This window comes from Alnus glutinosa, chromosome 4 (assembly GCF_958979055.1).
Source record: "Alnus glutinosa chromosome 4, dhAlnGlut1.1, whole genome shotgun sequence".
Classification (NCBI taxonomy): Eukaryota; Viridiplantae; Streptophyta; class Magnoliopsida; order Fagales; family Betulaceae; genus Alnus; species Alnus glutinosa.
Genome location: NC_084889.1, coordinates 23,379,234 through 23,393,598, shown reverse-complemented (window position 1 = coordinate 23,393,598; position 14,365 = coordinate 23,379,234). Strand labels below are relative to the sequence as shown.

General features: G+C 38.3%; 2 protein-coding genes across 2 annotated transcripts; one reads left to right on the top strand and one right to left on the bottom strand.

The window, feature by feature from the left end:
• The first annotated feature begins 6,630 nt into the window (after window positions 1-6,630).
• LOC133865307 (uncharacterized) lies at window positions 6,631-8,948 on the top strand. The gene is made up of 2 exons (XM_062301689.1): window positions 6,631-7,118; window positions 8,467-8,948. The coding sequence occupies exons 1-2, from the start codon at window positions 6,693-6,695 to the stop codon at window positions 8,638-8,640; spliced, it is 600 nt and encodes a 199-aa protein (XP_062157673.1). The 5' UTR covers window positions 6,631-6,692; the 3' UTR covers window positions 8,641-8,948.
• A 2,228-nt stretch (window positions 8,949-11,176) lies between these two features.
• Window positions 11,177-12,891, bottom strand: LOC133865462 (non-specific lipid transfer protein GPI-anchored 10). The gene is made up of 3 exons (XM_062301875.1): window positions 12,531-12,891; window positions 12,249-12,359; window positions 11,177-11,510 (listed from the first exon to the last, which is right to left on the bottom strand). The coding sequence occupies exons 1-3, from the start codon at window positions 12,889-12,891 to the stop codon at window positions 11,365-11,367; spliced, it is 618 nt and encodes a 205-aa protein (XP_062157859.1). The 3' UTR covers window positions 11,177-11,364.
• Between the last annotated feature and the right edge of the window lie 1,474 nt (window positions 12,892-14,365).

Genomic DNA, 14,365 nt, shown 5'->3' with positions numbered 1-14,365 from the left:
GAAATTTTGGCAAATTTAGAAGGAGAAAGTGCTTGGCATAGAGCATGGAGGGTTTTATCATTGGAAAGTCGGGCGTTTTTCAGAGGGACTGTCTCGAGTGTTGTATCCTCCGGTTTAGTCCAACCAGTTTCAACAATATTCCAATAGTCAATAGATTTTAAAAAGAATTGCATCCGAGCTTTCCAATAGCCATAGTTTGTACCATCGAAGGTAGGAAAAAATTAAGAGTTTGAGACATAGTTGCAAATAGAAGTCAAAAATAAATGACACTCAAGAATTTAATCTTCTCAGAGTGTACCAAGCTCTGATACCAATTGAAAATTGAAATTGACTTCTAAAAGAAAGTGTGTGCAACAAGTGTCAACAAAAATCAAGTACAGCGGAAAATAAAAGACACATAGTTTTTGTTGACGAAGTGGAAACTCAATTAAGAGAAAAACCACTTCGGGGCAGCCAAACCCAGGAATTCCACTATTCAGAAGACGAAGCTAGATACAAGATAGTAACACTCACATTAACCCGATGCAGTGGTCGTACCTTGCTCTTTGACGTGTAACCCAACACGAACGTTTCCCAACCAGGTCTCCTACCTGAAGGGGTCTTCAATGGAATTCCTTACCTTAGAGCCGACCTCTAAGATAGACTTCAGTTGTAGCGCAGCACACTTGAAACGGCTTCAGAGGGATCTTGAACTTCTCTAAGCTCTTGTGGAATTCAATACCGAATTCTTGCAGTTCTCAATGCCTAGGGGCCTCTATTTATAGGCTGAGGTGCAGAATGGGCGACTGCTGTAATATGTACGGACGCCGTCCGGACGGTGAACTTGGGCCATCCGGACGAACAACTGACAGGATTTTCAAAAAATTTCGCTGAAAATCTTTCCTGTTTAAGACCTGCGTCCGGATGGTGAGACACTGATGTCCGGACGGTCGCACGTCCGCCACAAGTAATTTCCATATATGTCTTAGCGCGTCCGGACCAAGGGGGATGAACATTCGGACGGCAATTCTTCAACACGCAATTTCCATATCTGTTATGCGTGGGTCCGGACCAAGAGAGGAAAATGTCCAGACGGTTGAAGTCGAATCAGCAATTTCCTTAACTGATGAGCGCGCGTCCGGACCAAGGCTTACTGAAGTCCGGACGGTGATATTTGAATTGTGATTCTTGCCTTAAGGAGACTCGTGTCCGGACGGGATACCAGATCGTCCGGACGGTTGATCGATCTTCCCTTTTTTGGAACTTGGAAAGAATCTGAGATTGTTCGAGTACTGATATGCGTCCGGACAGGCTGCTAAGATGTCTGGACAGATGCAAGCTGGAACAGAAGCATCACGATACAGTGTAACGAATGATGCTGGTCTGTCTGGCATCCGGTCGGGATGAACACGTCGTCTGGATGGATGGAACAGTGGACAGATGGGCGTCCGGACAAGATGACACGTCGTCCGGATGCCTGACAGGGAAACTGAAATCTTTTATCTTTTTCGCAGTGCAGAGTCTTCTGAAAATGGTCTGACAAGTGGAATCCTTGTTTACAGCATCTTTACACATTTGCGATTTTGTCCAAACACAGAATGAGGCCAAAATACTAACAATCAGGTATGTAAATGATACCCTTTCTTATGGAATTTGGTGTTCTAGAGAAACAAACTTTGTTGTTGCAGGATACTCTGATGCAGATTGGGCTGGAAATGCTGATGATCGAAAGAGCACCTCGGGAGGATGTTTCTATGTAGGGAACAATCTTTTAGCATGGATGACCAAGAAACAATCCTCCATATCTCTCTCCACTACTGAGGCTGAGTATATTGTTGCGGGTAGCTGCTGTACCCAATTATTGTGGATGAAGACATTGCTAGGGGACTACGGATTCTCTCAAGATACAATGTTTATCAACTGTGATAATACTAGTGCTATCAATATTTCCAAGAACACCATTCAGCATTCGCGGACCAATCACATCGACATCAGGCATCACTTCTTACGTGATCTTGTGGAATCCGAGGTAGTCTCACTCTCATTCATCCCCACTGAAAACCAATTGGCTGACATTCTTACCAAACCTTTAGATGGTAGCAGGTTTGAGTCCCTTCGAAAAGCCATTGGTGTGTGTGCCATGTCCTAGACATGATGTTTCATGCTGGGATAAGCTTCTTATTGTTTGCCAGCATGATATTGTTAAAAAAAAAAAATAAAAAAAAATAAAATTGGGAGGTTGTAGCAGGTTGGTCTTTCTAAGGTATGTCAGTTCTCTCATGCATTTTACTTGGTTTATTAGTTCACTATGCATGGATGAATTATTCTTACATATGGTTGAGAACACAAATCTGACATATGCAAAGGTTTCCTGCTCACTTGTTTTGATTGATAGCTTCTTTTCCTATGCAATGAAAAATGTGCACTATCTACGACTCTCCTATAAGGTACATCTTTCCTTCTCTGACCTTTTTTGTTTCTAGAAATTCTGGATAAGAGAAGAAGTTTTTGATAAGATGACCAAATTGACCACATGCTAGTTGAACCTAGTACCTATAAACTCTGGCATTCCCTATAGTTTGCAGCATCATAAGAAACAAGCAGTTAATCGTATGAAATCTATGCTTTAAAGTATATATTCACGCTTATGTGCTACATTTGCTTTATGCCTTGCCCTCTACGTGCAAGTTAAACATTTACGTTGTCCTTCATGGTACAAGTAAATCACTTAGGTGCTGCATCTCAGGGGGAGTGTATCAGATGAGGGTGGCTAGGCCCTAGTAAGGTTTGACTTTTGGCTTATCTTCCATTTATTTTCTCTCCTGTCTAAGAAAATCTGGTTGCTATTGGTCAAAATATTGAAAGTCATACCTTACGAGTAAAGGTCTTCACACACCCACACATTGCATTAGCAAATAGTGCTACTTTCCGTACTCAAGTTGCAAGGGAATATGTGCCTATCTTATTCTTGTCTATCAACTGTATGTTTGAATAATTTTGACATGCTTTGTGTCTAATTTCTCAAGACAAGGATACATGCGCGTGCTCTTATACTTGTGAAGGACCTATCCATGCTGCTCCTTTTTCTTCCATTCAGCTTGATGTTTTTCCTTCGTCTTGTGTGTAAAATTGTTTGACTTATATTACTCTGTTTCCCGAGTCCTTCTGAGACCGTTAGGGGGAGTAATTTCTATTACAGTTGGTTTTTATTACTCTGTTTTACCCTTTGTCCCTTTGTGGCAAAAATGCGGAGTATTTTTTATGTTTGGACCGGGAATTTATTTCCAAACCGGTCAAGTGATTTTTGTCCCAGAATGGCCAAAGGAGAAGTTTGTTAGTATTTTGGCCTCATTCTGTGTTTGGACAAAATCACTTATATGTAAAGATGCTGTAAACAGGGATTCCACTTGTCAGAGCATTTTCAGAAGACTCTGCACTGCGAAAAAGATAGAAGATTTCAGATTCCCTATCAGTCATCCAGACGACGTGTTATCCCGTCCGGACGCCCATCTGTCCACTGTTCCATCCTTCCGGACGACGTGTCATCCCGTCCAGACATTAGACAGACCAGCATCATTCGTCCGGACGACGTATCTTTCCGTCCAGACCCTCCACTGTATCAAGAAGCTTCTGTTCTAGCTTGCATCCGTCCGGACCTCTTAGCAGCCTGTCCGGACGTCCATCAGTGATCGATTAGCTTCAGATTCTTTCCAAGTTCAGATATGGGAAGATTGATACACCGTCCAGACGGCGTGGTTTCCCGTCCGGACGCACTCATACATAAGGCAAGAATCGCAATTCAAATATCACAGTCCGGACGCCAGTCAGCCTTGGTCCGGACGTGCGTGCAACTAAGATGGAAATTGCTGATTCGACTTCAACCGTCCGGACGTCTGCCTCTCATGGTCCGGACGCATGCATAGCAGATATGGAAATTGCGTGTTGAAGAATTGCCGTTCGGATGTTCATCCCCCTTGGTCCGGACGTGCGAAGCCTTATATGGAAATTACTTGCAGCGGACGTGCGACCGTCCGGACGTCAGTGTCTCACCATCCGGACGTGGCTCTTAAACAGGAAAGATTTTCAGTGAAATTTTCGAAAAATCCTGTCGCACAATTGTCCGTCCGGACGACTCAGGTTCACCGTCAGGACGGCGTCCGTACATATTACAGCAGTCGCCCATTCTGCCCCTCATCCTATAAATAGAGGCCCCTGGGCATTGAGAACTGCAAGAATTCGGTATTGAATTGCACAAGAGCTGAGAGAAGTTCAAGATCCCTCTGAAGCCGTCACAAGTGTGCTGCGCTACATCTGAAGTCTATCTTAGGGGTTGGCCCTAAGGTAAATGATTCCATTGAAGAGCCCTTCAGGTAGGAGACCTGGTTGGGAAGCATTCGTGTTGGGTTACACGCCAGAGAGCAAGGTACAACCACTACATTGGGTTAATGTGAGTGTTACTATCTTGTATCTAGCTTTGTCTTCTGAATAGTGGAATTCCTAGGTTTGGCTGCCAGGAGTGGTTTTTCTCTTTATTGAGTTTCCACATCGTCAACAAAAATCTGTGTGTCTTTTGTTTTCCGCTGTGCTTAATTTTTGTTGACACTTGTGCACACACTTTAGAAGTCAATTTCAATTTTCACCAAAGACTAAAACAGAGCAGTCTTTAAATAGCATTAGCTATCATGCGGTGGCGGCGTTCGGACAAGGTCTTATAACATCTAAACACAAACTAGGGTAACATAAGTTTTATAACCCTAGCTGCCTCTCATGTTCGAAAATTTATCCTTGGTGTTCGGATATTTGGCCAAACAGAAAGTTTGTGTTTGCCTATGCTACTAAAAGAGTTTTTCATGACTTAAAAGGTACTATCAATCATGGTTTATTTTTCACTACTTTAGATTGGGTAAGGGACCCAACTGATCGCAGGTCTACTAGTGGGTATGGCATCTTCCTTAGTAGTTTCTAATTTCCGGGCAATCAAAGAAGCAGCCTATGGTGTCGAGATCAAGTACAGAGGTTGAGTACTGCTCCATGGCCATTGCCACAGCCGAGTTATACTAGTAAAAATGCTTCTTAAAGAATTTCGAGTGTCCCTCTTGTCTCTTCACACCAATTTCACATTGATTGATGTGATGTGTTTTTAATAATTTATTTTTGAAAGAAATATAAAAAAGCCCCACTGAATTAACAATCGATTTTAGAATAGCCCTTTGAACTTTCATGTGTACTAATGTGACCTATCAAACTATCAAAGTGTGCCAAAAATGCCACTTTTGTCAAAATATTCCTATAATACCTTATTTTTTTAAAAAGTAAAATAATTAATAAAAAAAATTATGTTTTTTTAAAAAAACAAAGAAATTTAAACAAAACTATTAATATAAAACTAAAAAACTAAATAAATTAAAAACTTAAAAAATTAAAATCTTTTAATTAAAAGAAAAAAGAAAAGAAAAGAAAAACTAGAAGAAATGGGTGGCTCAGTAGCCACCCCAATGAAAAAAAAAATTAATCTTTAATTTTTAATCTTTGTAGTTATATTATATATTATATAAATATATATTTTATTAATAATAACAGGTGTCGCCATTTTATTGATGCTGACGTGGCACGCTAACGGAATCCGTCAAGTGTTTTGACGGAAATTTGACTATAGGGAGTGATTTAGTTTTAGAAATGTATAATTATAATATATGGATATTATTTTTAGTAAGAGTGACACATGTCATCATTTTATTGGAGTTGACGTTAACACTAACAGAATTCGTCAATTATTTTGACGGAATTTGACTACAATGACTAAATTGTTATTTTTGGCCTACCTTGAAGACATTTGAATTATTTTTTATATTACAATAAACGATTTGTAATTTAGACCAACCACATGAATTGATTTTATTTTTATTCTTTTTTTTTAAAAAAAAAAGAAAAAGAAAATAGTTTAGTTTAGTGTAGTTTCTAAGAGAATATGGGTATTATAGGAATATTTTGACAAAAGTTGCTTTTTTTGGCCTACTTTGGTAGTTTGATGGGTCATATTAATATACTTGAAAATTCAGAAGGCTATTCTAAAATCAGTTATTAGGTAATGAGACTTTTTTATATTTTTCATTATTTTTTATTTTTTTACATGTCCACACAAGAGAGGAAGGAGAAATTCGAACTAGTGACCTCCGGTTAATGAGGCGTGATCCTCAGCCGATTGATCAACCCATTGGAGACAAAAAAAATTACTTAAAATACGTTATACCACTCAATATAAAATATATGTAAATATATGTGATAAATGGACGTGATTACTCATCTTCCTACGTCGAAATAACACGAACCTTACTTCAGAATAACATTAGTAGGTTTAGGCTAGAATTGGATTTTCCTTTCTTGCCAGAATGTCGACATATTAACTTACGAAAGAAATGTCGCCTCAACTGACAGTTCCCGTAATGAGATATGAAAGGAAGCGCATCTAAAACAGATATTACGACGGAATGTTGATCCTTGATCCCTTCAAAATCTGATTCTCGTCCTTCTAAACTACTATGCGACCGTTTCTGTATTACCGCTGCAAAAAAATACTATCGACTCGACAACTCGTGCCGCGGTATAATCTTATCACAATCTCGGGCCCAACAAAAGGGTCATCACCAACAAACATTTCTCCTCCTTTCTTATCCATCCACGCGCTGTGCTTCACAACTCTCATCTACTCGATAATGTCTCTAACAATAGGCAACAGTGGAGGAGGAGCAGGTATTCTCTCCGGCAATACCACCAAGAACCCGTACACCCACCTCCCCATCCGGCGCCACGTCCTCTTCCCACTCTCGACCAGGACCACCACTCTCCAAGTGGTCTCAGCCAAGAGGTTCTCCTCACGTACCGGACGGCTCGACAGCAAGGACCGGAGGGGCCCCGCCACAACCAAAGACCAAGAAGAAAAGCAGCTACAACGTACGGCCGAGGATAAGTCTAGCATTGAGAATGTTGTTTCCGTTGCGGCAGATGGTGCTGCTGCTGCTGATGGTGGGTACTTCTTGCCCGAGCTTCCGGGTACCGAGCCGGACTTCTGGGAAGGGCCACACATGGAGGCTCTTGGTTTCTTTGTGCAGTACATGTGGGCTTTTGGCATCGTTTTCGCGGTATTTTCGCTTGGTTTTGTTCATCTTGGTCTTCATGGTTAATTTTGTTATTTTATTTTAATTTTTTTTTTCCAAATATTATAATTTAAATCATTGTCTATAAGCTTAATTTTTTTGGATAGTTAGTGATTTAATATTGTATCAGTCCTCAGCTCTCAATTTTTTATTTATTTATTTTTTGTAAAAAAAAAAAATTCAGGTGTTGGCCTTACTAATTGGAGATAGTTTGAGCTCATAATAAACCGTTAAAGTATAGATTAACTGATTAAATTAGCTATTTCATATAAGCTTAAGCCTTTGAAATAACAAGTGATTTAACATTATATGTGTATGTGTGTGTATATGGTTTTATATTAACTTGGTAATAGTTGTATTCATTTCTGCTGTGATAATTCGTTGCTATATGTTTGACATGGCTTGGGTGTTACTGAATTGGAAAATTATTGTTACGATAAACACGAAAGAGTTGAGCCCATTGACACTGAATTATAGATTTTGGAGGCGAGTGAAGAGAGCATACCATTTTGCTCCAAATCTTACAACTGCGTGTAAATTGACTCAATTCTTTGGATTTAACAACAAAGAGGTGTGAGAAGTGCATCCTCAATAAAATCAAATGCATCCCTTGATTTTTTTGATAGTATTGACATAGAAGTTGTTTTTCTTTGGTGGCGTAGTTGATGTTGGTCTAGTGCAATTGCTTAAATGAATGAATGGATGAATACATAAATAACAAGGACGCAATTGTTCCAAATTATACTTCTTGTGGGAATATTTGTTACTAATGATGTTTCAAGGGCAAGGGTTATGGTAGTTTCTTAATTCCTCGTAAAAAAAAAAAAACTATATTGAGCTTTATTTTCAAATACTTATACCAATCTTGTTATGGCAAGTGCTTGAAATTATTTCACACCACCGGCTAGGTGTCCACTAGTGCCTTTGTTGTGGCGGGCTTAGACTATGGTTGAACTGACTTGAGGGAATGCTTGTGGTCTACCTGTCTAGGCCTTTTTTGTCATTGGTTCCTAAATGGTAAGTACTACTATGGTCACGCCCAAATAGGGAAGCTACTCCGATCGCCTCCTCTTACCCTTTTTGCTTAGACAAAAAAATACTTGTACCAAGGTTGAGAAGCCTTTGTAAAAGCATGTGAACATTGAGAAGCCTTATTTTTGTTCAGATACAAAGTAATACCGAGCCTTACTTATTTCCAAATAATGCTTAGGATATCTGTCCTGTAGATTGAAATTAGTTTTCAAGTTTTCTGCTTATTTTGCACATTCTAATTTGAGTTGAGGGAACTTCTTAATGGCCTCAAGGCTTATATTCTGCACATCTGTCTTGACAGCTAATTGCATGTGGGATTGCTGTGGCTACATACAACGAAGGGGCGACAGATTTTAAGCAGACTCCTGCATACAAAGAATCAATCCAGTCTCGAGAGCTTTTAGAAGAACCTGATGCCTCAAACTCTGATGTGTTCGAGTCCAACCCAACTGAGGTGGCTCCTTCTTTGGAATAGTCTCTCTCTATTTATAGTCAATGGAAACAAGCTAGGTTTTCATCTACCACGTGATATAATTCTAGACAAAGAATCATTCCCTCTGAGGGCTTCGAGGTAATTTGCAAGAGAATTTTTCTGCATATATGTACTGTAACTTGGAGATGATACAGAAAAATTTGAAGCATCTATTGATGTGACCTCAGCTGTTTCCACGTTCTTTAATTGTATCAAATTTGATATAAATTACACTATTTGAAGATTGAGATATTGTAGAAAATGTAATTTGGTAGGGAACTTTTTAAATTTGATCCTAAGGATTCCAAAAACACCTCAATGAATGTCATAATGATCGGACATAATTTTTTACAAATTGGGTTGTGTGAAAATTCTTGCAACTAATTCTCTAAAAGTGTCATGTGTCCTTTAACAAATGAGAAATTTATGTTTTTTTTAATTTTATTCAACATTCAGCCTAAACTGATGTGACACTCCCAGCTAACTCTTAGATTAATCCTTATTAAATAGAAAAAAAGATTCGATGAATGATTTGGAGTGACACGGTAACATTGTTGGACAGTTGTATACTAAAAATAAAGTATTACTCTTTTTTAATAGCATATATTTTTCACATGCTTTTTAAATAGTATTAATGAAAATCATGTGTTTCTCACATGCTCAAGAAACAAATGGTATTTTTAGAGAATGGGTTAAAAGAATTCCTCCTGTTGAGATTTGTTTATAAATCTAAAAATACGAGAATAAAGGCGGAAGTAAGAGAGGGAAAAGGACACAGAGAATTATCGGTGGTTCGGTGTTAGACATCTACGTCCACCATTCTGATTGTTTACAATACATAGGTTCCTATTTATAGTTGAATAAGTCGACTTGTACAAATAAACCTAAATTGACTTATATAAGGAAACACAAATCGACTTAGACTAATATAAATCAATAAAATTATATTCAGAATATATTTTGACATCTTCCCTTAAACTCAAGGTGGAAGATTCTTGGAAGCTTGAGTTTCAAATAGAAAACGAAGGCCAGTCGTGAAGACTGAAGGATGTTGCCAAAGGAGACAAGAGGCTGACTGGCAGAAGGCTAGCAAAGACGACAGGTGACAGCTGATGGTGAAGACTGATAGTAGGGCCGACTTGGACCAGACACTTAAAGGACCAACAATGGGCCAAAAACTGAAAAGGGGCAAAAAATGGGCGAAGTGCCAACAACAGGCCAAAAACAGAAAATGGGCTGAAAGCGGGCCAAGTGCTGACAATGGTACAAAAAACTGAAAAGGGGCAGAGAACAGATGAAGTGCCGACAATGGGCCAAAAACTAAAAATAGAGTGAGCCCCACTTGAGCAGTCAAGTTGGCACACCAAACTCAACTTGCGCATGGCGCGCATTATATGATACACTTTTTTTTTTTTGGGGGGGCGGGGAGGCCAATAACTGAAAAATGGGTTGACTATGGGCCAAGAATCAAAAAGGAGTCAGCTGCTAGCCAAGAAACCAAAATGGGGCCGATTGTGGGCCAATAACTGAAGAAGGGGCTGACTGTTGGCCAAGAACCGAAAAACGGCCGACAACGGGCAAAAAAAAAAAAAAACAAAAGCAATGAGCCCCACTTGGGTGGTTGTCGAGTTGGCACACCGATTCCAACTCGTGCATGGTACGCATGATGTGATTCACATATTCTTCTTCTTCTTTGTTTTTTTTTTTTTTGGGAGAAACCAAAACATAACTTAGAAAATACAAATAGTCTGGATGACTCCTTACCCAACTTAACTTGAATTTGAGGCATGGCCTTCACAAAAATATTCTATAATAGAAACTTTATGCACATTTAGATGAAACACAAAATACCAAGAACTTGAGCAATTTGACCGAAGCCTTCCACAAATAAATTTAGAAAAATTGAAGACCTTTTGCGTAGTACATCTATACTTTGGCACACTCAACCATGATCGAACCAGTTGAGCAGAAGTAACGATGGCTAGAACCTGTAAAAAGTAGTGATGACGTCGAACTCAGCACCACATTTTTTTTTTTTTGGAAAAAAAAGGCACTGAAAAATAATTGGAGTCTAAAGGAAAAAGTGGCTTTGATACCATTGTGTACAAATTTAAAAACGAGAATAAAGGTAGAAGTAAGAGAGAGAAAATGGCACAAGAAATTATAGATGGTTCGGTGTTAGACATCTACGTCCACCACTTTGAATTAGCCTTAAGAACTATATTGTGCTTATTGACTTAGATTGTTTAGGGTACATAAGTTCTTATTTATAGTTGAATAAGTCGACCTATATAAATAAACCTAAATCGAATTATACAAAGAAACACAAATCGACCTAGACTAAAAAATATAAATCATAATATTATATTAAGAATATATTCTAATACTACAATCCAATTTATAGAAAATTTATATCCAAAATAATCCATACAAACTGATTTTGCCAATTGGAACTGTAAATATGCCAATTTTCATATAAGGAAAAAAGTTCACTTCAGTTTGCTATTGACTCGGTGTCCTTTTGTCCAAACAACCCATTATGCGTTATATATTATTATCACTAATATCTTTACTTCGTCTAATTAAACAGAAAATATAACATTCATCAATTAAAAGTAGTCAACATCGCAATCAATTTACATGGGTCTTAGATCCGAGATTAAATCACTAAACACATTCTAAACACGCACCCATCAATTACCATGAAAACATTAGTATAGTAGGGCCTCAATACAGTAATGCTGTCAAAAGAAAGGCTGCCATAGCTGTCGCCACTGCGAAGTCACCTTCCCCCCTCAATTTGGTGCTGCTGCTTCTGCCGAAGCCTGATCCCACGATGCTGGTTCTTGGTTGCACTTGAACCATTGGAGAAGCTGAAACTCCAATTAAAGAAGATTGTGACACAATATTTTGTAAATCAAGGAGCCGAAAAAGTCTTTTTGAAAACCTTTCTGGAAAATGAATTCAATCAATTTCTAATTTCGGATATATATCTCATAGTGGGGGTCCATTAATTTACACGTCCATACCGTCTATTGTTGCTTATTTTGTGGGCCGGCCATCTTTTTATACGACAACTGTTAAATATTTATTTAAATGATTTAAGTTTATAAGTTTTTTCAATTAGCTTAAATTTAAAAAATAAGTGGTAATTTAATATGATATCAGAGCAAATATTGGGTTATAGAAATTCGTGTTTGCGAATCAGATTCGGGTTGTATTAAAACACGGGTATAACATTTTACAGGTCAACCCTAATCCAACCAATTTAATTAAATGGGTCAAACTTGTCAACCCATATTGTGTTCGGGTCGTGCCAAGGCAAATTTCATATTGGGTTTGTAACAAATTCCCAGGTTGTTTAAAAAATTGACAGCCCCAAGCAAATGTTTAAACTTTGTTTTTGTGTTTCACTTCTCATTCCAATTAAATATTCCACGTATTATAATTCATTTATTAAGAAGGGTTTGAGCTCACACGTGCGTGAGAATGTTAAAATATAAATTAAATAATTCAATTTATCATTTGAAACTTTTGAAATAAGTCGTAATTTATACCAAAGATGTGGCAGTGCAGTTACGAAGATGTATGACATAAACATCGTTGCATACCAGCAACAGTCGTGTTCGTCTTTGTCCCGAGATCAGTGGAGTTGGTGTGTGTCCCAAGGGAAGCTTGAGAACCAGGAGGAGGACTAGATTCACTAGAAGGCACATTTATTCCTTAATGAAAACCATAAAATGTCAGGGAAAAAAAAATCACAGAGAAGCAGAAAATAAATATACCCCACGAATTACTCTGGTGACATAATTAAATATTTGAGAATGAACAAAAGAGTAGTGTCCAATAATATAAACTATGGTTTCTTTAGAAGAGAGTAGTGGTGAAGGTACCTGAACAAGGGGAGATGTTAAGTTGGAGGCTGCAAAGAAGAGGCAGCTGCAGAGCCAGTGTGTTGTTAATAGGAAAGGAGTTGAAGGTGGAGTCATTGAGCAAGAGGCAAAGGCAGTGTGGTTCCTGGGCATAGAGTTGCTTGAGGTTGTTGCAGCACGGCTGCGCCGGTGACTGGGCTGTTCCCTGCACGAATGGGGCACAAGGGGCGAGCGGAAGCAGGCTTGGCGCGCATTGGGCTATGGTGGGGCTGGAGGAGCTCGGATCTTGGGAAAGGATGGGGATTGGAAGGGAAGTGAAAAGCAGTAGGATGAGAGTACTGGCCAGGATGGCATTAGGGGGGTGAGTGTGAAGAATAGCCATTGGGGGTTTCTTTGTGTTTGACAAATTAGGGTTGCCGAAGGTGTCTAAATAGATGAAAGTGCATGCATTGTTTGAGTGTGAGTTGCTACATGCGTGGTGTGTGATATTCTACACGCAGTTCCTGTTCTCACAGGTACTGAGGTACATAACTAACAACCCTCTAGTTCTAAAAACAATGCTACATGTACTTTTAAGTGTTTTTCTCAAGTGTTTATTTTTTAATGTGACAGTGAAAAATACTATTGAATTTTAGACGGATTAATTTGTATATAATATATTAATGGTGAGTTTGACTACCACATTAGAGAATAATAAGCACTTAAAAGTACATGTTGCACTTCTCTTCCTAAGAGCATCTGTATCAAGCTATCTAGATTTTAGCTCAAGAATTTACTTTTTGGATTTTATTTATCACTTTTAAAAAGTTTCATATGTCAAACTCTCTAAACATTTCTATATTTTAACTAGATATTATTTTTTATTGGTTTTGAAGCAACTACTTAACTGTCATGAACATCAAAATTGTACCAACAACCAGCCAAGGAGATCGATCACCCACACGTCTTCAATCAAAATGCAATATCCTACTCCTTTAGTAGCATCAATTCTACAACAAAACTGTAAATGGGTTTAGTGACTCGACAGTGAGAAAACCAGCATGAAAAATACTAATCACGAGAACAAAACCAAAAAAAAAAAAAGTTTAAAATACAGAAGAGATAATGTCTTTCAGAGTTCTTCCAAACCCATTCAATAAAAGAAACTGATTTAAGCTCAGAAATCATACAGAGGCTCCAGATTTTTCTTAGCAAAATGAAACTAGTACGATTCATCACAAACAGCCAAAATCAAGAACCCCATAAACCAAATTTTCATACAACCCACCATGAATTATAGTCCCAAAACCCTAAATCCCAATTCTTTCCCCTCCAAGAAACCCAAAACCCCAACATTAGCGAAAACTCAAGCAAATCCAAACGCTAATTTCCGAAACAAAACATGCTCAGAAGCCCAAATCACCCAAAAAGCAAGCAAATTTAGAGTGAAAATTTACCATTGCTATCGTACGGCTTGTAGCCCATAGCCAGTTTCCCACCCAGCTGCACAAATAAATTGCCCCAAAGAGATGATGCAGAAGACGGAAGGCCCGTAGGAAAAGTGAGACGCGCGGGAATTGAAAAAAAAATGATATTTTAATGAATAGCGTAAGGGAAATGGGAGTCAAATTTGGTGAGAGTTTTTGACAATAATTAGTTTAGAGAAATTATAGAGACCTCAATACATAGGGTTTTTTGAGAACTTTCTCTAATATTTGGTAAAAAGTTCAAATCGGAGAGCGCAATACTGATGCTCTAAAAACTAGAAATGACACTTGTAAATAGAAAAGGAAGCCCAAAATTTGACGAGTAATTAAAACTTGCCTTCTGGTTGTCCAGTTTGAAATGACAAACATGCATTATTATTATTCCATTCT

Coding starts and splice junctions, on each gene's coding strand:
- LOC133865462 (XM_062301875.1), bottom strand. CDS start 12,891: ATGGCTATTCTTCACACTCACCCCCCTAATGCCATCCTGGCCAGTACT. Junction 12,360..12,530: donor TAACATCTCCCCTTGTTCAG/GTACCTTCACCA, acceptor GTTTTCATTAAG/GAATAAATGTGCCTTCTAGT. Junction 11,511..12,248: donor GACGAACACGACTGTTGCTG/GTATGCAACGAT, acceptor TTGGAGTTTCAG/CTTCTCCAATGGTTCAAGTG.
- LOC133865307 (XM_062301689.1), top strand. CDS start 6,693: ATGTCTCTAACAATAGGCAACAGTGGAGGAGGAGCAGGTATTCTCTCC. Junction 7,119..8,466: donor CTTTTGGCATCGTTTTCGCG/GTATTTTCGCTT, acceptor CTGTCTTGACAG/CTAATTGCATGTGGGATTGC.